This window comes from Oenanthe melanoleuca, chromosome 6 (genome assembly GCF_029582105.1).
Source record: "Oenanthe melanoleuca isolate GR-GAL-2019-014 chromosome 6, OMel1.0, whole genome shotgun sequence".
NCBI lineage: Eukaryota > Metazoa > Chordata > Aves > Passeriformes > Muscicapidae > Oenanthe > Oenanthe melanoleuca.
The window spans coordinates 22,095,830-22,118,842 of NC_079340.1; the positions used below are offsets into that span (position 1 = coordinate 22,095,830).

At 45.2% G+C, this 23,013-nt stretch overlaps 1 protein-coding gene across 1 annotated transcript in view; it reads left to right on the top strand.

The window, feature by feature from the left end:
• Nucleotides 1-23,013, top strand: part of FBXW4 (F-box and WD repeat domain containing 4) — a 61,332-nt gene that overhangs the window by 36,011 nt on the left and 2,308 nt on the right. The window contains exon 6 of the mRNA XM_056494718.1: nucleotides 11,538-11,603. Coding sequence (XP_056350693.1) covers nucleotides 11,538-11,603 — 66 coding nt within the window. The remainder of the gene's footprint in view (nucleotides 1-11,537; nucleotides 11,604-23,013) is intronic.

Here is a 23,013-nt window from a genome sequence, read left to right on the forward strand (position 1 = left end):
ATGTTTGTTGATAACTCCTTCCTCACCATCCTGATCACTTTTTTCAAAATTTTCCTAAATATGATAATTTGAATTTATTATACCTGTGTCTGTATTGCAGAAGGAAAAAGACAAAAATAATTTGTGGCTTGTGGCACCAGGAAAAGAGATTCCTTCCATCTCTACTTTTAAACTGAAACATTCTTGATTTTTAGTTGTTCTGGCAGACCTGAAAGGATTCTCCCCTCCCCCTGACCTCACTGGCATGCATGGATTGCTGCTTATTGAAAAGTAATTTTCTGTCATAGATTCTAATGGAAAAGTTTATATAAAATGTCATTATATATATATATATATATATTCACATGCATTTTTAAAACAATACTTGTTAACTGAAAACTTTGCCAGTCACATCTGAAAAAATACTGGGATTGGTCTTGGCAGTCCTGACCCTTAGAAAATAAAAAGGCAGTATTTTATAAGTAGAAGAGGTTGTCTTCTTTTGCATCGTGATTCTTTAAGCATTTTCTATACATGAACAAAAATTTAGACTTTTGTCCAAAGCAGTGACAGCTGGAATATTTACTTAAATAAATTCTACATGTCCTCTTGTAGGGTGTGGGGTTATAAGAAGAGCCCTGAACCACATAAGGTCTGTGATAAAGTGTGAGCACAGATGACATTACGTATCTTTTCCCACTGGTACAGGGAATGTTCACTCTGTTTCTCTGCACAGGCTTGAAATTGGCCTGGTCAACGTGGGTCTGCTTTTGTTCATTCTTGTGTCTGCTTCTCAGATGCTGGCATGGATTTCACAGCAAGCATACTTTGTCCAGAGGTGTCAAAAGTTGCTTCTAAGGGAATGTCTTGAGCATTGATGGATCAAAGGCAGACAGTATCTGGCTGAACTCATCTCTTTGACAAGTACTTAAGGCATCTTGGGTAAGGCTGAAATAAATAGGATTGAAATTGAATAATAATGTTTTCTGTGAGAGTCTTTCATAAAATGTGGTAGAAATAGATATGGTCTGAAAAGAAACCAGAATCATGGAGTTGAACCAGGCAATTTGCTTCTCTGCTTTGCAACCTGCTGCAGCATTGTGTCACAGTTGTATTTTAGGCAGCTCAGCCCTGGGGGTTGTGCTGCCTGCGTGCTCTCTTCCTACAGTTGGAGTCCCTGAGGATCTCCATTCCTTGTTGTCGGGATTGCTGTAATTGCATCATCTCCTAGGGCTTGCTCAGCATTCCAGTGTACTTGTCCTTTGGTAATAGTGGCATCTTTTCAGTTCCCTGCTTACCACCTGCTCTTCATTGCAGAATCAAGACCAAACTTTTAGATTATGGCAATTCTTGCTTTCTGGTAGGATGTTGCAGTCATAAGAGATACAAGGTGAGTCTTTTAAAACGATGGTTTAACATTTAAAAACCAACAAACAAAAAATCCCCCAGGCCCCACTGCACAGAAGCTGTGATCATTAATCCAGCTGAGCAGCAGCTTTAAGTTGTCTACAAGACCTGACAAGTCAGGACAAGCATTTCTATCCTGAAGGTGATGGTGATAATTCAAAAAAAGCATGGATGCTAACAAGTCCTGAGAATCAGCAGATGCAGCGTGCCACGCACAGAATTCCAGTTTCTGGCTTGTGGGACATCTGATATCAGTCTGATTTAACACAGGAACAATACACTGGTGGCTGAGTTTTTCAACCCACATGCAGCAGGTTTCCTGATAGTTTTGCAAAACCAAAGTCTTGTAGCAGAAAGAGAAACAGAACAAGTGAAGTCCCACTATGAAAAACAGTTTTGGTTTGCTAATGGGAGATGCCTCAGCTAAAAGAAAACCTGGAGCCTTTGTTGCTGTCCTTGTGGGTATGATTGTTGCCTGACTTTTGGAGCAGATGCTGGAGGAATTGACTTACTTTTTGATGATTTTTCTCAGCAATAAGAGTTCTCACTCTGTCCTTGGCACAGTTCTTGCTATTGTGTTTGGGACCTGCACTCTCCATCTTATTCTCCTGAATGTGTTGCCTTTCTAAATCTCAGTGTGAAGGTACTAGACTAGAAATCCTGTCCTGGGAGCATAGCCTACACCAGGCCTTCAGGAATCTGTCATGCATCGCACCCCTTCATGTGCTTCTGTTGTGCATCACTGGATCTCTTTTCTCCTTTACATCCTGCACTGCCCTGTTCCACAGGCCAGGGGAAGGATGCCATGGGCTAACTTCCTCACTGTGTGTCCCACTGCTGACTGTGCCCGGCTATGCCAGGCAAACTGTCCTGCTCCCACCCCCTCCCCTTGTTGGCCCCAGATTGGAGCCCCCGAGAGGTCTTTGTCCGCCTGTTGAGAGCAGGCCCCGTTCCTCCATTCCCACATGGCGCACCCTCCCCGGCAGCCCTCTCCCCATTCAGCAGTTTGGGCTGAAAGAACCTTGGCTAATTACGCCAGGCTGAAAATTACCACTTTGCTGTGTTGTCCTGCTGCTGGGCCCATTTGTGTGGGGCCTGTAGTTAGAGGGAACAAAGTCCCCCCCGTGGAGCCTGGCAGACCCCAAGTGTGAAGCTACAGGTACAAGCAAGAGGGGAATGAAGGGAATAATTACCAGCTTCTCCAGGTGAAAGCCCCGTTAAAACTTCAATAAGCCAATTAGGGGCCAGGGTGTGTATGTGGAGAGAGTCTCCCCAACCTATAACTGATTCCCACCAGGCAATTAACAGAAATAATTTCACGGAGGGGAGGATAAGAAATGGCTCTTAGAAATTGTCTTGAGTTGGGGGGGCCTGAAACAGCACGACTGCTGCAATGGTCCTCATGTACTCCAACCTCCCTGCTCACTGTGTGGCCTGAAAATGTTGGTGGGGCTAGGAGAGGGAGGAGGGAGGGAAAACAGCAAAGAAAAAGGAATCGCTGGAGCTTTACACCTGGGCAGGCTTTGAGAAAGTGAGGGCTGGAGTTCAGAGCTTCTTGCAAGGCTGTGTGTGGGCCCAGAGCACCGAGCTCAAGGGGGCTGCTGGGTCTGGGGAAGTGGGCAAAGATTGAGCTCAGGGTGGGCAAAGGTTGTGCTCAGAGTGTCTTCCCCATGGGGCTGAGGGGAAGGATGATGGCACTGAGCAGAGTAGGGAGGGGAAACGCGATGGGTATGAAGGCTGGAAGTGGGTGTGCAGGTTGGTGAGAACTGAATGCCAGGCCCTTAGAGATCTGTCCAAGATGCATGAGAGTCTCTAGGTACAATACTGCATGCATCTTATCCACGGATCGTGTTTTTCTGCTGTTCAGTCAAAAGCTTCACCTGTTCCTTCCTTTCAATTTATTCCAAAAACCCAAAATTGAGGGAATTTTCACAAGATAGAGATTTTATTAAGTTATCTTGCAACTCCCATGTACCATATTGCAGATGGCATGTGCAGCAGTTGGATGTAGAGCATGTTGTCTGGTGGGTACCTTGCAGAAATCTTGCCACTGCTGCTTGGAAGGATGCTTGAGGAGTAGAGCATAGGATGAAGTTGCTACAGATGGCTGAGATTTCTGTAGTGATGTTGGAAGAGAGAATACATTGCGTGAGTAAAGAAGTTGAGACACCAGCTGTGGTTATTTCACCTGCACTTGAGAAAGAAACAAAAAAACTGAATAAACCTTTAATTCCTCAAAACACAAATGTAACCTTAGTAGCCACTTTCTTTGAATTTCCAATGTTAATGCTTCTGAGCATTAAAAATGTTCTTTGAGATTTTGTTCTGGTTTTTGATAAGCTGATAAAACTGTGCTGTAGTGTTGTGCAACCCCCTAGTCTCAAACTGACCTGAAAGTTCCTAGATTTCATAGTTTTTCTTCTTTTTTCCCTCCTTCTCTTTCTCTGCAGAAAGCTCTCTGTGGTAGGAATAGAGAGCTGTATCTCTTGCACAGCCCAGATTTTAGACTTAAGTGATTTCTCAGTTGGGTCATGTTTCTTTATTATTCAGCTTCTAAGATGTAACCCCAGTGGTTGCCTGCAAAGAGAGCTCTGCTCACAGAAAGGCTTGGTAGGCATGCACAGACAAATCAGTTTTGGCACGGGCTTTTATTTTTTGGTACAAGTTATTCAGATCAGTGCCTGAATTATGTTCTGGATTAAATTTCTGTTATGGTTAGGGAGTCACTTTTTTCTGTAATAGCAGTAATAACTTGAACATAATTTGGAGTTTAAATTTGGTCTCAAGAGAAAGAAGGAGTTTTTGTACAAACACCTCTGCATGAACAACTATTCCATGCTTGGCAAGCCCAGAGGTTTGGGGAGTGAGGAAATATGAAGGTTGTTGGACATACCACGTAAATATGTATTTCCCACTGTTAAAAATAGGTTATCAAGACTTTTCCTTCAATAAAGGAGCAGGATTGATGTCAAATGCTTGTGTAGCTACAAAAGCAATTCTATTTGAAGTTCTGAAAAATGACAGCAGTGCTGTGAAAAGCACTGTTCCAATATTACTCTTGTACTCAGGATCCTCAATCAACTTTTATAGAGCTAATTTGAATGTCATCCTCTTTTGGACATTTGCTTCTTCCTAAAGGCACGTGTTGTGTGGAGTATTGGGGAAAGCAGTGGTACTTAGATGTGAACAGCCCTAGGAAAATCAGGACTGTTTTATGGATTGAATCACTAGCTTCTAATCAACAGTATTTTCCTTTCTATACTGTAGTGTGGAAGAGTGTGCATGCATTTGTCCTGTTTGGAATCTTTGTCTTGATGTCATTGAGCTCAGTTTTCTCCAGAAATGAGGATTGTGCTCTGTGTGAGGTGACTTGTTTTCACAGAACTTACCTGCTGCATGGCTGCTGAAGGGACAGTGATCAAAGTTGCAGGTGACTTGGGCACAGAGTATGGGGTGAAACTGCAAAGCAGTGAAGGCAAGATGGAGGTGTCTAGGTTGGACATCTGCTAAGCAGCTTGCTAGAGTATGGGCGATCTGCCATGCCAGGAATTGGGCTTTTGGGAGTACTAAAAGATTTTTCTGTTCTTCAGCCTGAGTGTCTCTGAAGTCTGGAGGAAGACATGAAGTTAGAGACCAAGGAGGAAGGCTGGAGAGGTGAAGCTGATGTTCCCTCTACCATGAGGGCATGGAGCAAATGACCTGGCAGGCAACAACATGAGCATTTCTTCTATCTCATTAGCTGGAGTTCTGCCTCAAATGTGACTTTGTGTTTCAACCCAGCATTTCTACGGTGCCCTTCTGTACAAAATGTAAATGCCTTCTTTCTGGAGACCACTTTTTAGTGGCCCACTTGAGGTGGCATATGAATGAGTTACTAGTCCATCTGTTCATGCATGTGTCACTGGTGCTCCTTGCCAAGAGCACAGCATTTCTTCTTGGAGTAGTAGTGGTTATCAGTGTTGCAGGGTTCATGGTCTTCTCTATGCATTTTTGCTTTCTCTCTGTGCTGAGTCCATGGTGGGGTGTGGCAGAGCTCTTCGTACCTTATCTGTGTGACATGAGGTATGTCAGGAGCAGAATTTAACTCTGAGTTGACTGGTGCCTTGAAGGATGTTATAGCATGGACATGAGCTCAAAGAAGCAGCAGCAAACCTTCCAGAGCTTTCCAGTCTGTTTCTGGAGCAAGCCTGGCTATTTGCCTTCAGCTGCTGGGTCTTTTCAGCAAGGTTATTCAACAAAGGTGAGGCTCTGCTGCAGTAGGGTTCTGCTTGCTCAGGTGAGCTTTAGGTCCAACTGTCTTACCTGCTGATTTTGTTGAATTTGTGGGTACAGAATGTTAACATATAACCCAGCTGTCTTGACTTCTGAGATACTAAAGACACTTGGTTCAGTTCTCTGGTCATCTTGCGAGAAGTACCAAGTATAGCTAAAGGAACTGGTCTGGGACAGTGAAGGGGCAACACCAACCTTGCATGACCACCCAGTGCTGGGTTTGTCCAGCATTGCCTGCATCTAAGGCAGGTGGGATTTCTTGTATGTTTGCGGTGCCTGCTTGCACATAAAGAAGAAAATGCTAAACTGATGCTGTGCTGTGGTTTTTTTTTTTTCCCCTTGCAAATTAAATGCTCCTGGGGAAAGAGCACTTGCTTCCCTGCACTCTGTCTCTCTCCCTTTGTGTTTATCTGGTCTGTTGGAGAAGTCTCATGCTGGAGGTGGCGAAACTCCCTGTGCTGGGTTTCTGACCCCCTCCTCTCCCCTTCACAATGTTGTTACTGTTGCATCTGCTCTTCAGCAGGGGCTCCATCAAGTTTGTGTGACCTTAGCACTGTATTCATGCTGGAGGAGTTACCTTCCATAATGATGTCAACTGATGAGGCTGGCAGGATGGTGGCGGCCGCGATAAGACATGACATGTTCTAATGATTCGCCTTAGCGAGCTGTGTGTGTGTGTTGGGGGGGCACAGAGGGGCTTGGAGAGGGGAGGTGGGGGCCCCACAGGTGCCGACAAAGACTTTGACCTTTGCTGCTATAATATCAGTGTTTCACAGGCAGGGCGGTTCGGTAACCCACTTTCAGCCCATCAAAAATTGATTTAATTGCAATTTTTTCCCCCAATTAGGAGCAGTGGAGCTTAACTAATTGGAGTAATAGAGAGTAATAAGGCTCTGATAAAAAGCCTTCCTCTGCCTCCTTTGTATCTTGTGTCATCGCCTGTCAGAGGTCAGAGAGCTTGCATATTCTATTAGGCAGAGTTGCCTTCATTTGTACAAATTAGTTTACCCAACAGTAATTAAAATGCCAGTGCGGGTCGGGGAGAGCTGAATACAATTGATGGGCACGTTGGTGAAGGATTTGACAGCTCCGGTGGCCTCCCTTGCCAAAGCGTGTCAGTGCTGAATCAAAGGCTACACAAACCCACGGACCCATGCGTTTAACCCGCGGCACCGTCGGCACCAACTGCTCTCTCTCTTCTCCTAGCTCCCTTTTGGGCTTGCTTTCTCTTCTCCTTTTCTCATCTCACTTGAGACTTTTTTAAATAGATGTTTCCCATCTTTGAGCTGTCCTTTCTGTTGATCGCTTTCATAACACTGCTACCAACCCCCCATCCTGTCTCCTTTGGTTCTCCCCCTTCTCTCCCCCCACCTTCCACATTCCCAGCTGCAGAGCTCTGTCAAGTAATAACTTCTTTGTTTCCCAGTCCAGTAAGTCTCCATATATAATAGTTTCCAAAATGGAACAACGATGTCCAATTCCAGGGGGCGGGGGAGCGCGCCAGGAAGAAGGAACAGGCTCTTGCACGTGTCAAGCAGATTCTGGATTTGAAATCCCTGAAAAGCAGAATAGAACTAGAGAAGCAATCTGTTTACGGTACAGGGAAAGGGCACATGGCTGGGCACAGGGGTGGTGTAGTGAGAAGAGGTGTGAAAGGACCTGTTTTACCCAGGTTCCTTCAATGACTTTGCTTTGCAGGATTCCCAGCTCAGGCAGAACCCACTCTGAAAGCTCAGTTGATAGTGGGGAAAGTATGTGTTGTTCAATGTGACTTTTATTTCTGGAGCTGAGACTCTTTTCAAGCCTCAGGATAAATAGCATCTTTCTAAAAGGATTAATGGGCATCTACCTCTGTCCCTCTGGTTTGTTCACATCTGGTAATGGTCTGTCCAGGATGGGGTAAATAGGGATGCTACATGAGTCAAACTGTAGTTGGCACTTTGGGAGCAGCCATGGGATTATTGCAGCTGGAGTGTAGCCAGAGAACTACTGCTGTTGCCAGAAATGCCATGGGATCTCCATCTCTCAGATGGAGAGTTCTTGTGTTTCTTCCAACAGCACTGCCAGGGTGTGTGTTCTCTTTCATTTCCTGGCTCAGCTTCTATTGTGAGGGGATGATGTCTAATGAAATGTCTCTTCTGCAATGTAGAGAAGGTCTGGCTTCTGGAGAAGCAGGCTCTTGGTTGTTTTGTTAGGGTTTTTTTCCCTCTTGTTTGTTCCTCTCTGTCAGTAGGGAGTTTAAAATAAAAAAGAGGACATCAAAGTATCAGATGAGTTGGAAGATTCCTTGTGTTGGACAACAAAAATATGCTGTTTATGAAGTATGTGTGTCTCAATACTGTGCAAAATTCTTGCCTTCCTGGTTTGGTTTTTGACTTGGTTTTAGTTCCTAGGGGATCCCTGAGAAGACAACATGCCCTATTATGGAAGCTCTACAATAGTGCTTTTCCTTCCCTTAGAAGGACCTATTAGGGGGAGCTTGTAGTAGCTGCTCATGGTAGCCAGCAGCTTTCAAAGGACAGCTTAGTGGGAAAGGGGCTTTACATCTCCGAGGCCAACTGGAGACTGGCCATAGTGGTTTTTATGGTGGATGTAGATGCATCTGATCAGTGTAGATCAGATGTGAATACTTCAGGTAGATGAGTCATTCCTGCCTTAATATATTTAGGCTATCCTGTACCCTCCTCTTCCCAATCTAGTCTCTCCTCAGTCTGGCTGTAGAAAGCAGTGTGGACAAAATGAATGACTCTCTAAGCTAGTAACTCAGCTTGAATTGGTTTTCTCGGGCAGCTGGCAACACCAGTTGTGAAAAAGCTGCGCTTCTCTAAGTTGGAGGGTTTTCTTATGTGTGCTCTGTGCTCTCTAAGGCAAAAGAGCCTTGTTGAAGATAGACTGAAAAAAGCAAGCCTGATAGAAAGGCTTCAGCTCTGCTGCATGAAGTTTCAGAAGTTTTGGAGCCAAGCTTTACATGCTTTCCTCCACTCTGCATGTCGTTTTAGACATATGAAAGGTGACTTGTGTTGCTCTTTTGACTGATGTAAAAACTGTCACTTCTGAGAGGTTCCCAGTTATGAGACACCTGAGACTTCAAGGTGTGTGCCTGCAGATTGGACTCAAGGTGAGAGGCCCTGTATTATGCCCTGGAATCCAGACTTTAAGGTCAGTTCACTCTCAGGCTTTGAGAATTTCTCATTGGCACCACTTCTTGTGCATCTTGTCTTGTGAATGCTGCATTCTAATGCTTCAGTGAAGGTGGCCTGCTCTTGTGGGAGAAGTCTTATCTTTGCTTGCTAATGGGCTCAGGCTGTTAAAGATAAGGCCTGCAAACCTGATCCTGCTGAAGTATGAGACAAAATTCCTGTTGACTGAATGGAGTCAGCTTTACTCAGAAGAGACTTGTTTGTGGCCCTGAGGCCTGTATTTGATGCTGGAGAAAAATCTCTTTATCTAATGCTTTTCTCTCTCTCTCTTTTTTTTTTCCTTTTTTCTTCTCTGAGGGGTGAGGGGTAAGGACCAAGGAGGGAAAGCTGAAGTCCAGAACTGACAGCATGAGGGAGGATTAGACCTAGCTGTTCCTCCCACCTTTTTCTCTCTCTTGGTGTGCCTTCATGGTAATTTAGACCTGTGGCAACCATCAAAGCCTTGTGCATACCTTCTGCACAAAGGGATCTGTCTCCCACGTGAGGGCGTTCTCTGCTGAGACAGAGTCAGTTTGTCCCCCAAAAGAAATATCTTAAGCACCCAATTGCCTGCTTGACTGACTCTCTGACTGCTATTATGTTTCTAACCACAGTAATTGACTTTAGTAGTTATTAATGGATTATGACTGGGGAGGGGGGACAAAACCCAACACCTAGCTTTGTAGCAGAGGGACCTCCTGACCAAAGTGTTGCTTTCCAGACATGGGGCTTGACCGACAATCTGTCAAAATGGGTATCTTTTGCTTGTTTTCCTCTGAGATGGCTGACATTGGCAAAAGGGAAATGTTCCCTCCTGTCCTGGACTATGGTGGAGAGAAGGCAGGCATTGAGCAGAAACCATGTTTCTAAAGATGAAATGCTGCACATTTTTTAATTGATTCTGGTGGCTGCTGCACAGCAACAGGAATTGGATTTTCCAGAGACTCTCAGACTTTGGTCAGGGACTTACATGGACAAGAATAATGTGAGCACCCTGCAGCACTTGTAGGGATAGCCCAGTGCTACAGGTGCTTTGGCTGACCGCATGTGCACTGCCAATGAACCTGGAATTTTACATGTAAGACATCCTGGTTGGAGACACTTTGAAACAGCTGTAGTTCTGCAGGCCTTTTCTTGCCTAAAGGGCTGCTAAGGGTCACAGAACTTGTGGACACCTCTGGATATGTGAGTTTAGGTGGAAGGATAGTCAGCACAAAAGAGAGCCTTGGTAGCTGAAGCCCTTCCTAAGTTCTTGTAGCTCTTTGAAATAGTTTGATGTTATCTGCTCGCCTCTTTTGCAGAGTGTTTTGTCAGTACTATGGCCTTATGCTTTGGAGAAACCAATTGCTCAGCTAAACCACAAAGATAGGAGTAGAAGGAATCCTGAGTTCCAGTCTTGTTTCCATCTGGCCCTTCTCTGGCTTTGATTGAGTTGACCCTGTGTGTACCGTTTGGCTGCTGAGTGCCTTCTTACAGCAGCAGTAGTGCTTCTCACAGAAGTCAAGGATGCTGCAAGAATCCATTCCTGGTGCAGTAGAGGCTTGCAGCCACCTTGACTTCCAAAGAAAGAATGCTGTAGAGGATCAAAGCAATGTTTAAAAACTGCTCTAACTGCTCTTTTTACAGACATGACATTGTTTTCTTATTTTACTTGCATCTTTCAGCTGTCAACCCTGTGTCATACTGCAGAAGTTCTTTAGGCAAAGCATATAGATGGCTTTTATTTGAAGCAGGTTCCATTTCCTGTGTTCATGCTATCCTTGTTGCATTGACTTAAATGTAGTTTTGGCATTTTATTCTTGGTAGCTGCAATAAATATGGCTTTGTGAGAGGTCATTTGTAACTTACTTGGAAGTCTGTGCATGAGCTGCCTCCTCTTATTTGGACTGAGAATGGGAAGCTGGCTCGAAACAAGTAGTGTGGTTTGGAGAGCACAGCATCCATGTTCCTGATGCTTGATTTTAAGGATTTGTTCTGTCTTATGAACGAGAGTGAGGCCAGTGGGTGTCAGGTGACCTCTGGAGCCAGCATGTGCATCAGGGACATAGCATTGCCAAGAGGACTTTGGAATGAACTCTGTTGGAGGGTGTAAACTGAGCCAAATATTGCTGCAGGAGAGCTGTGCTGTCTCTAACAGTTAGTGCCTAAGCACTGGGGAGGGCAACCTGATCCAGCTTTGAAACTGGCCCTGCTTTGAGCAGGCTGGACCAGAGGCCTCTGTTCTGTGATTCTTTAGGCCTGTGATGCTGCAGCCAGTTCATTATTGTACTCAGAAGTTGCCAACAAACAGAAGTGAGGCGTGAAGTAGGAAATAACAGTAAATTTTTCATGGAGTCTTTCTGCAGCTTACAGCACTGACTGTGTATGAAACATGCTGAGTACTACACTGAGTCATTTGAACATGTTTACTGCAGTTTCTATTTAAGTTTTCTCTTTGTATTTACAAATACATCTTTATGCCCTGCCGATTCTCTGCAGTTGTGACCTGCTACATCTGGGAAGCTCAGCTAGTGAGAGTCTTGCAGCAGCTCTCCCTTTTCTGCTTGCTGTCCCTTGTGAAAGTGGTGGGACATGCTGAAACCATCTTGAACCAGAATTCAAAGTCTGTTTTGTAACCTATTTTCTCTGTCTTGCTTATGCACTTTCTTCAGAACATAAGGATTAGTAAGTGTTATTTGTTTGTTTCTTTTTTTCAAACAGCTCATTTGTGACGGGGACAGCCTGCTGTGGACACACCTCACCTCTGAGAATCTGGGACCTTGAGAGGTGAGTGAGCTTCAGGTTACAGGGAGGGACTTGACAAGGAAAGTGACTAACGATGCAATATTGGAAATGCTGCAGAAGGGTATCATTCCTTTTGTCAATACAGGCAAAGGATGATAGAATATAAGATGTGTTGTGGAGTGGGGGACAAAGCAAACTGGTGTGAAAAGGCATATATGGGGGGTGGTTCTGGTTCAATACCTCAGCTTTTCTTTTCAGCTTTTCCAGTTGATGGCACAGCCATCCAGGTTTCTTCCCATTACCTGTATACAGTAAAAATATACCCATTACACCCTCCTTTTCATGTGTCTCTGTTGATTCCTCAGCCTCAGCCAGAGGAGGTGAGGACGGTGATCCTTATCCTCCCATTCACCTACTTCTCTGTGGTGCAGGGAAGCCAGAGGCAAAGACAGGCTCTGAAATCACCTTGTCCTGGCTGGCAATTCCAGTAGCTCAGAGAAGTGAGGTGTGGCAACAGGTTATCTATGGAAGTGACTAAGGCACCTTGTCTTCTCTTTGTCCTAATAAGCACTGAGGAGGTTAATTGCTGTGGCCTCTGATTTGGGGTCTTGAGTAGTTCCTGTTTGGTGAAGGTGATGACCTTAGCAACTGGGGAAATGTTGCTCTCAAATCTTGATGTGAGTCTCAACTGCTGACAAATTTGAAACTCTCAGCCTGAGGGTCTTAGTGTAGTGATGGGCAGATAGCAAATATTTCACAGGATTATTAAAATGGCAGTCCTGCCTTCCAGGACCAGGATTCTCTGGGTAGGAGTGGCATGGCCCAGATTATTCAAAGGAGTGCTGTCAGGATTGAGGTGAGCAATGGCAGAAGGGGCCTGAGGGATGTCAGTAGAGCTGTATTTGGGGAAAGGGGGTGGAGGAGGATTGATGTGGACACAGGGTAGGTCTGAGACCAGTTGCTGTCTAATCTATAGTTTAAATAGTTTAGGTTATTTAAGTCAACTGTATCAAATACAAATTTACACCAGCTGTTTTTTTTTTCTCTGAAGTAACAAAAATACTTTGCAACAATGCGTCTTACAAAGGATAAACTGGAGCAGGAAAGAGCACCAGGGCATTTAGGTGCATGTCTCTTAGTGACCCATCCAGTGGTGCCTTTGGAGCACCCCAGAAGGATGCAGGCTCGGGTACGATACCCCTGCCCATCAAGTCTTCTGGCTGTTCTTGAATAGAGGCATCTGACAGGGGTGAGGAGATGGGCAACCCTCTCCCCCCTGCCCCAGCCTTTCTGACAGCCTTTCCCAAGGAAGCCTGAAGAGATAATAAAGCTGTGTAGAAAATAGGATTAAGGTAATGAACAAGCACAGTGGAGTTTGATCTTTCAATAACGTAAAAGCCTGAGTGACAGGCAAATAAAAAAGCCAAGGCAACCTAGGCCACTGGGCTTCTGTTGAAATGGCTAGAGTGTCAAACTTATTCTTCCCTCTTCACCTGTCACAGCTGGAATGCACCATGCCACTGGGTCTTTTCCTCTGCAGGGACCTGTGTGTGAGCTGGTAGGCTTGTCAACATGTGCAGGGTTGGAGGCTGAGTAGGAAGCATGGCTGGGACTCTAGCATGTGAAGCTTGATGTCATCATTCATAGAAAGGGACTACAGAGCTATCCTTCCAGGTCTTGACTCTCCATAAACTGTTCATCTTCCCAGCAGAGGTTTGGATCCATCTTCCAAATCCAGTGATTGCCAGAAGTGATCTTGTAGGGAATGCTGTCTGTTCCTTTGAGGCTTTTGAATGTTGTCTCCCTGGTCAGGCTCCAGAAATGAGAGTGTAACATGAAAACTTAAAATCTTAGAGCCACCCAGGACTTAAAAACAACATCTGGCAGACAGAACCAGGGCCTTGCATTTGCTGCTTATACTTTTCTTGTGGCCACAAAAGGGCCCAGAGGCTGACCCACAGAGGCTAAATATGGCAAGGATATTAAGAACAGAATCTAGGTAACTTCTGTAAAAATAAAAATTAGGCAGGGTAGAATGAGGCATAAGGTGTGTTCTTGAAAACCACAGGATCCTTAGCACCACTGAGGTGCTTAGTGTTGTCCAGGATCAGTTAGTTCAGTTAGGGGAGTTTTCTTTGCATTGAGGTGGGGTGAGTAAGTAACAGTACGACAGTTTTTGTGCTATTCCATTGGGGTAGGTGGTCTTTTTACCCAATAGCTGAGAGCTGGAACGTGCTACAAAAGGATTTAAAGCTTAAATAACCTTTTGTGTACTGATCATCTTAGTTCCAGGCCAGATAAGTCCTTGGCTGATGCTTGTCACAGTTGGTCATGGTATGTTTTGTATTTCTGACCTTCGCTGTTCCCTGACCCTGGGGCAGCCATTCTCATCCCTCCAAGAGGAAGGGGATAATATCTTCACCTGTAAATATGTCCTGTGCTTTGAAAAGGGCTTGGTTGGTTTTGGTGTGGAGGAACTTTTTAGTGGGGAAAGGAAACGCCTCTTGCTGCATCCCACTCCCACAACTGTCTTTCATTTCTGACTGCTGAGATGATGGCATTGGATCAAAGCCACAACAGGCAGCAACAAGCAATTGTCAAGGGAGTCTAAAGCAGGGGAATGACTGCATAATGCCAAGACACTGTCTCTGATGGCTGAAATTCCAGCTGCTGCTACACCTGGCCTGTCTCCTGTAATGAAGGAGGATTTAGATTTTTTTCTTATGCTTTTGAAGCTGGCTAGCTGCACTTTTGGAGGACATCTCTCACCCCACACATGCTACATTGTGCCATCTGATTGCTTTTAGATATGAGGAAGTTGCTGTGCACTTATTCCCGCTCTGGATCAAGGAGTGTGTGTGGAAGGCAGCTGTGAGTAAGTTCGGTGATTAGAGGTCTGCAAGGAGAACACTAAGCAGTATGGGCTACATGATACTAACCTGTGTCCTTACATCAAGTATTAGGGCTTGCTGACTCCTTGTCCTTTTCCAAGTCCCCTTGTCCTTCCTTTAGTGAAGGATACGATGGCAGCTGCCCCTCTTGCAGATCCTGTCCCTCCGCTCACTTTTGCCTTTCTCTATTCAGACCATCCTGTCTTGTTTGCCAGTGCGAGTGTGTGGCTCAACAGAGCAGCCACTTAATGGCAAGCAAGAGAAAAGGAAACCTTATTCAGATCCTCCTCCTCTTTCTTCTTCTTTCTGTTGCCTTTGGGAGTTTAAACTTCTTGGAAGATGGGGTCATGCACCACTGACTGTTCCAAGGCCAGCATTTGTTATTTGCCTGCAGAGAGCTGTTGCTTCCCATGTTATTGGGGTGGTCTTGCATGTCATTAGGAGACAAATGCCCATCTCAAGGATGCTTCTCCATAAGATAGAATACTCCAGAGGTCTCTGCAGCAGCTCTTGGAGCTACTCTGCAAAGCCTGACATTTGAAATGGACCAGTGATCTGTCTCACATCGTAGTCTTCATGCTATAAACACTTTGAGTGCACAAATCCTACAGTGTTCTTGTGACATGACATGACATGCTGCAGAGCATGAGAGCTGTGAAAACTGAACCAAAGTTAGCTGTGCCCTGCAAGCCACTCAGATCCTCTACCTTTTAAATATCCAGTCTTTGTCCAACTCCTCCCCCCTTTTTGAAGGTATTTTTGGCAGTGGGGATTCTGTTTGTTTGTTTTCTGGTTTTTTGTTGTTTTTTTTTAAAGAACCCTCTAATTTCTTGTTCGGTTTTTCTCCCTCTCATGAGCCCTTTGAAAGTAGCTTTATGCCGTCACTGACACCAAACTGACACTTTGCGTTTCCCGACTTCTTGTCCCTTTATGGCAACAGATGTTGAAATTTTGTATCCCTTTTATCTGTCCCTCTTTGCCCTCTTCCTGTAATTAGGTTTCCCTTGTTAGCAGTACAAAGTGGCCCGGTTTGCTGCCTGGCCTTTTGAGCCATTGTGTCGGAGCACATTTTTTTCCTCCTCTTTCGGAAGAGTTCCTTCCCCCTTAAGTAATAGGCAGGGTGTGGGCCAGAGCTGTGGCTTTTTCTTGTTTCTTTGTTCTCCATTTATCTCTGCCACCTTTTTCAAAGAGATGGAGAAAAAAAAATAGAGAGTGCGTGGAAGGGGAAGATACAAAGTTGCATTTCTTGACCGTCAGGCCCCCCTACTCTTCAGGTGTTCAAGGCAGGTGCCTTTGATGTCTGCAGGTTTTAGGGAGGTGGGAGGTAGAGGATACATGAGAGTGGCTTGGGAGTGGAGGGGAAGGGAGATTCAGGTGTATGGATGGTGCCCTCAGCAGAGGGTTGGGCAGGAGTCTCAGGCAGCTGCTGAGCAGGTTAGTAATCTGTTCTGCCTATAGTGCTATTGCACTCAGCTCTTTCTTTCCAAGAGCCAGTGTGAGTGTTACCATTCTAAGCAGCTGGCTGAAGTTTGCTAATGTGCTGCTGCAGTATCTCTACTGTATGTTTCTGTGGGCCCCTTGCTAGGTTACATCTGTCTGGGCCATGGAGGGGGCAAGAATGAGTTGCTGTCTTTTCAACTTTTGGCTTATGCATCAATTTTGGTGGCTCTTCAGAGCCCGAGTTAAAATTTGTGCTCCCTGTACTGGTCTTAAACAGCAAGTGTAATTTGAGAGTTGAAGCATAGCACTGAACACTCTGGTCAGCTGATTACTACTGATGATTTCCTAGTTAAATCCAGTCCTTCTTGACTTTGTCTCCTATTGTGCTCCAGTTTTTTAATTGTGTATAAGTAGATGAGTGAAATGAGAATATATGGGTCAAGTTCCTGGTTATAGGTCTTGCTGAATGTTTTCAGTACACATTTTTAATGTAGAAACTTGGCTCAAGGCTTCTTGGTGTTGTGTTCTAAAATAATTTCTGTAGAAGAGCATTCTCTCCACAGCTGTGAACTCCAAGGTTTATACAAGTTTGAGACCCTGTAATTTAATCACCAGAGGGGCTGTTGGGTGAAGGAAGCACATATATTCAGAACTGGAGTTGCTAGATTAAAAGGAAAGGTAACTCCAAGAAGTGTGGGGAGTCTGTTTCACCCAGGCATTTAAAATGGATTTATCCAGTGACAGAGAAGTGGGTCTGTAGGTCTGATAACAGGAGAGACAAGCAATAGCAAACATTATCCTGTCACTGCTACCAGTTTCACAGGATTTGGGGAGCAGAAGAATAAGTGCAGTAGATGTGGCATACCCTCTCTGCTCCTCCTTTTCTATAGATTCATATGCCAGCCATCTTTTCTTGCCAAGGAAACTCCTCCAGGTTTTGTGGGGAAGATGCTCCCTATTCCTTTCAGACTTGCATTTCTTTCTCAGCATCTCTGTCTTGGCTGAATGCAGTTTTAAATCACAATGGCCAATCCAGAGACTGAGACCTTGAGTGTTGCTGGAAGCAGCTCACCAGGCCCATTCTGGAGAAAGCTTGCTGGTGCAGGAAGCCTCTTAAGTGATGGTTTCTTGGATAACTGCCCCTTTTAGAAGACTTTGTTGTATTCAGAACTCTGTCTCCTGTCTATAATGGATAGCCTCAGTCTTGTCTGTGCAATGTATTCCCATGGTATGCATGCTTTCTCAAAACTGAGGCCTTGTTCTTTACTGATTTCTGGTTGGGTTTTGGTTTTTGTGACACTGTGTCTCTGAACTCTCTCACATAAGCTGGGCGTCTTCTGCCTTGTTTTTGTTAAGAGGGCTCTTAAATGTAAAATCAATGTAAGAGGAGGAACATACAGGTGTTTATCCAAAATCCTTTCTTTCCCATGGCAGTCTCGGCCCTGTCTCACTAGAAGGGACCACGAGGCCAGCTCCTGCCTTTTGGATGTGTGCATGTTCAGGGCATGCTGCGGCTTTTGAACTCTTGTTCAGGCGTATTTATGACAACTTTACATGGCCCTGAACAATCAGAGAGCATGGGTGGGGGCTGGACACTCCAAGCACATCAATCAGTTTCATCCCTCTGAGCCAAAGCAAAAGTAATCTTTATTTTTCCCTGGGTTGAGAGAGAATCAACAGAGGCAAGAGAGAAGAATGGGAAGGAGTGAATGAGGAACCCCCTCTGTCACTGGCTAGTGGTAGCTCATTTAAACAGATGGCTTTGTTTTGATTTGGACTCTCCATTTTTTTGTCTCCCCACTAAAGGAGACCTGCAGAGCTCTGTCCAGAAAGGGAGCAATACAGCCGCCTGTTCCCACACAAGTGGGGCGAAAGGCGAGAGGCTTTGAGAATTCCCTGCTTCTTTTCCTCGCCTCCCTCTTTTTCTCTTCCTCCAAGAAATCACAGTTTGAGAATTCCCCCCTACTCCTCCCGTTGGAAAGAAAGACAGAGAAGACATTCTTGACATTCTTTGCAGAGAAAAGGGGTTAAATGTCTGAATTTGGGGGTCACCATGTTATACAAATTGCAATCTAATCGTTTTTACAAGAACACACGTGTGCTAAGAAAAGGAGCCATGGACAAGAAAGAAAAGGGGATAGACAACCTTTTTTGTCCTATCTTTTTTTTTTTTCCCCCACAAGGTTTTGGACTATTGTCATGTCCTGTCTCTCTCCCCTCCTCACCCCCGAGAGGGAGAACATTGGTTTTATAGTTAAATTGGTTCGTAAAGCAGAAGGGCTTGGTGCCATTTCTGTTTGTTTTCCCAAATAAAAGCCCCAGCAGGGTCTCTTTTGCACCGTTGTGGCTTTATTTGAAGAAACTGGCTTTTTCCCATAGCCCAGTGTGTCAGTTTATCCTCTGAACTTAACCTTACGGGAACCCGAACAACAAAAACTCACAGGGTCCCAGAGCTGGAAAGGTAAAGAAATTGTATCTTTTTATTGGACCATTTAAAACGTGTGTGGGCCAATTCAGAGAAAGCAGAAGAAAAGAAGGCAAAACTCCCTCTTCTGTCTGTCCCCTCAACACAATCTCAGACCGTCGTTGGTGTCTTTCCCCCCTACTGCCTCGAGTCCCTTCAGCTGCATTGAGGAATCAGAGAGAGGCATTTGCCCTGAAAATCATTTGAAACAGCATCTCTGAGCCATTGCACTTGTAGGTGCTCCCTCAAAATTCCCCAAGCCAATCCCACACCTCCCTGCAGGAATTAGCAGCCTGGTCTAAATGCAGGGGCATCTTTGGGGTAGGATAGAAGAATTACTTTGCCAAGAATCTGTGTTTCTCCCTATGTACAATACAGATGTTGTTTCATCAAGCCTTTGCTTTCCTAGCATAAGTTGCTGTATCCCTTCAGTACCTCAGTTGCTATTGCAAAGCACCTGGAAGAAACAGCAGCTCAGCTCTTCCCTTTGGTTTTCGTGCAGTCTCCTAATTGGGTGACAGAAATTGTGCAAATGCTGCACTTGGGATAATTATTTTAAAACGGATTTGTTTTCCTTTCTCTGTTTAATACTCAGATCAAATATCCCAGTGTTTGGAACTGAACAGGGCTCTTTATAACTTTTTTTTTAAAGTATATTCTTCCCACCTGTCTTGTTTCAAATAGTTATTGGGCCTGAAATGATGGTTTAGAGCTCTGTTTGGTTTCTGAATAGTCATCTGCTTATGTGCAATAGATTCTCATCTTTGATGGATGATCACAATTCACAGATGAGGATTCCAGAGCAAATGAACTGTCCTCAGTTTCGCACAGATGTTCAAAATTCAGCAGTTTCCTAGAGTTTGCATATTTATATAATATCAGTTCTACTGAATTGGGATCACCAGAAATTGAGGTCAGGGAGAAAAATGTTTCATCCCAGCTTTTGGAGTGTAGTTCTTGTGTACTGGAGAAAACTGGGAAACACCCTCAGCAAATGGGCAGCTTCCAGGGAGGTAGGTGCAGACTTCTCTTGGACTCTGACTTTCAGAAAGATCTCAGGGAGATCCTGAGCTTTTAGGGCCACAAAAATAGTTGCAGTGGCTTGGGAGGCTGTATAACTTTAACCTGGTGAAGCAACATCCCATGGCTTGTCTGGAGAGCAACCATCTGGGCTCTGTCATGACTGATCTTATTTTCTCTTCATATTAGTGATTGAGAAGGAATAGAACTTGAAGCTGTTTTTAAAAAGAAGAACAAGAACTTGAAGACTATTTCTTCCCTTCACTTTGCTTCCAGGCTGCCTGTCTTCTGGAGGTATCAGGAGAACTATGCTCATGGCTAGATTTCTTGCATGGAAAGGAAAAAGTGAACTGTGGAAATCCTGAACAAATATCTGATTATAAAAGTGATTTTAAAAAGTCTTGAAGAACTTGGAAATTGATTGAGATGAATCGAAAGATTCTCTATAGCATCTGAACAAAATGCCTTTCATTGTTGGACTCATCAGTTGGATACATTTACCAGGCACATGGACTTGGTTTAAACATTGTGTTCTGTCACCAAGGAGTCTGTAGCCTAGTGCTAACACAGCTTTCCTGTGCTAGGGATGAAATAGGCTGCTGGATTTGCTCAGGCTCTGTTCCTTGTGCACTGATACTGTATTACTGCCAATATTATTCAGTCTGCCTAGATGCTTAACAGGAAATAAAAAAATTGGGAATATTACGAGATTCCTCAAGACTAGAGGCATACCTGTGTGTTTGTAGGTGCCACATTGGCCCAGGTGGTTTGTGGTTAGAGTGCTGAAATTGAGAGCTCTTGCTCTAGACTGGTCTTTCCAGAAAACTTGCACTGTCACATTTGCGATTCTGCCTCACAGAACTCCACTGGTGCAGAGTTGTTTCCGTTGGTGCCACCCAGCACTGGGCCTGGACACAGGCACTATCTGGCACAGGCTGTTCAGTACAAAGACAAGAGAAGCTCCAACCATATGCACAGGTAACTACCTGGCTTGCCTGAAGAAGACTTGGGATCAAAACAGCTCCTTACTGCTGCTGGAGGGCCATGGCAGGGTGGGGAGATGGTATGGCCCTTCCGTATTTGGTCTACTTGGTCTTCACAGACAACTCCTGACTAACCTTCACAAGGAGAGGGCCTCTAAAGGACTGAGGATCAGCCTACCTGGGATTTCAAAGGTGTTTAGGTAAAAAAAGGAACCACAAAGGAAAGAAGGCAGCTGTTTCCTGCTGTGTTTGGCTGGTGCTGGTGAAAAAGGTCCAAGATAGCTATGGCATCACTTTATGTCCCTTATGGAGAAGGTATCTTCTGTCCCTCTAAGTTGTTAGAAGCCATTGGTGATGTGCTGGTGTAGCTGCTGCTATTCTGTCACCTGTTTATGGATTATCTTCATCCTTTTTGGGTCATTAAGGATTATCTGTGGGTTTTGCTCCCAAAAAAGGGGAAGCTGTTCAGGTATGAGGTTTCAGGGAAGGGAATATTTGGGATAACCAAGAGTGGACAATTGGTGGGCACTAACTTGTGATTCCCAAGACTGGAAGAGTTATGTGGCAGAATTCCCTTCCCAGCGTGGGCTCAGTATGGTTGTGTATGCTTCAGGCACAAAGAGCTAGTCTGGCATGATGGTAGCTGTCCAGAGACACCTTAATCTGCTGAATAAAGTGGAAATACTAATGGTGTTCTGCATCTTTTTCACCTTAAGTGTGCCCATGCCAGAACACATGGGTGTTTTGTTTGTGTGCCCAGTGTGGAGCACAGTAAATTTTCCCCTGGTGCCAGATGGTTAAGTGCTTCACTGTAGCAACTACCACATTGCCTCTGTAAATTGCCAAAGAGCTGCTCCTGTTTCCAGGGGCTGCAGCTCTCACCTGAGAGTTGCTTTGGCTGACCTGTTCTTGGGCCAGGAGAACCAAACTGCAAAGCAATGTTTACTTTGCTGCAGTAACTTGCAAGTATCTATGCTCATTTTATGCCTGAAAAGCCAGTCTTTTTCTCCTTCCTTTTTTTGTTGCCTTTTCTTTCATTTTTGTTGCCTGGGATGTAAAAATAAGTGGAGGAAGGAAAACTAGTGTGATTCTGTTGAAGTGCTTGGGTAACACTGCAATGAGGTATGAAGGTATGGAGAAACACTGGTAGTGGAACACCTGGGTGGTGTGCAGGGTCCAAGCTGCTGGTGCCGCCTAGGGCTTGCGGGGGTAGCTCACCTCTTGGCAGTAACTCCTTGCTCCTGCCTGAGCAACTGGCAGAAGACCCTGTCAGTTAGGCAGTCTGGCCCCTTATGCATCTCACAGGTAGTCCAAGGATTCTTGTCTGGGAGAGCAGCTGACTCCTCCTCATACCTCTGTTGTATGTCTTACAACTCTGGGCCACACATACATCCTGTAGGATGAAGAAGGTTTTGCAGAAGCCTTAATAAGGGCTGTGTGCATGTCCATTTGTCGTGCTGGCTTTGCAGGATGGCATCTGGAGGGGATCTGTGTGCTTGGAAGGGCAGGGAGTGCCAGAGCACTCACGTCCATCCATGTCTCACTCCATGGTGGATCTAATGATCCATCTGGGCCAACCAAACCCTATTGCTCTTGCTCACGGTGCTCAAACCATGAGTGCTTCAATCTCTCAACCTACAGACAGGTGCAGAATTGCTGCTGGATTGGTTTACAAGTAACCTTCCAAGGGTTAATGTATTGTGAGAAGGTTGCAAAGGGCTGAAGCCCGGAATCCCCTCGATCCCTTGCCTGGAGAAACACAAAGTCCAATAAGCCAGCACCCCTGGATTCATGTTGGGGGGGATTAATTCATGCACTTGATGTTAAAGCTTGTCCGAGAGGTTTGCATGGGGGGGCCATTGCTAGGGCTGGTTGGCCTCTCTAAATGGTTGCTAGGGCCCTGGCATCAAGGTCCAATGTAGCTGCCCACAGCCACGGTCACGGAGGGAATTACACAGCCACAAAGAAATTGTTATTCTACATAATCTGCTCTTTGGAGAGTGACTGTGGGGAAACAGGCTGGCCCCAGCATGCCGCCAGCTCTGTGATCATAGAAGCGTGCTGGCTGCAAAGATCGGCCAGGGCTCGCCTTCTGATCTGGGGACACCAGGGCTCGAGGCGCTAATCTGCTTTATCAGCGATTTCTCTCTCCTGACACAAAGGTGTTTACTTGTTTTAACATCTCCCAGGACTCTATTTCTCCTTTTGTGTGGTCTTTATCCCCCGACGAGGGCTTTAGCCCAGATTACAGACAGAATTAAGGCATTTGGCGATGTGCCTCAGAACTGTGTGATGCTGGATCAAGGAGCAGAATGTAACAAAATAATGGAGGGAGATGCTGAGAGTGACCCCACTGCGGGATCCGTGCTGTTGGCTTTCAGGGCTGCTTCATTGTCCTGAGAACCAGGAGACTGTTGGAGAGTGGTGGCCATGTAGCAGAGTTTGAAAAGCAGGTGCTTCAAGTTTTATTGTGTCCAGCATTTTTGATGTGGAGGGTGTGATGAGAAGGAAAAAAAGGAGAGTTTGCAATAGGTGGCCATTTCAAGCAGCTGGGCAGAATGTCCACTCCATTCCCAAGAGTCTGTTATGTCTGAATATCACTGGCTGCTGCAGCAGGTGGAATGACACTGGGACAGGCTGTGCCATGCACCTGA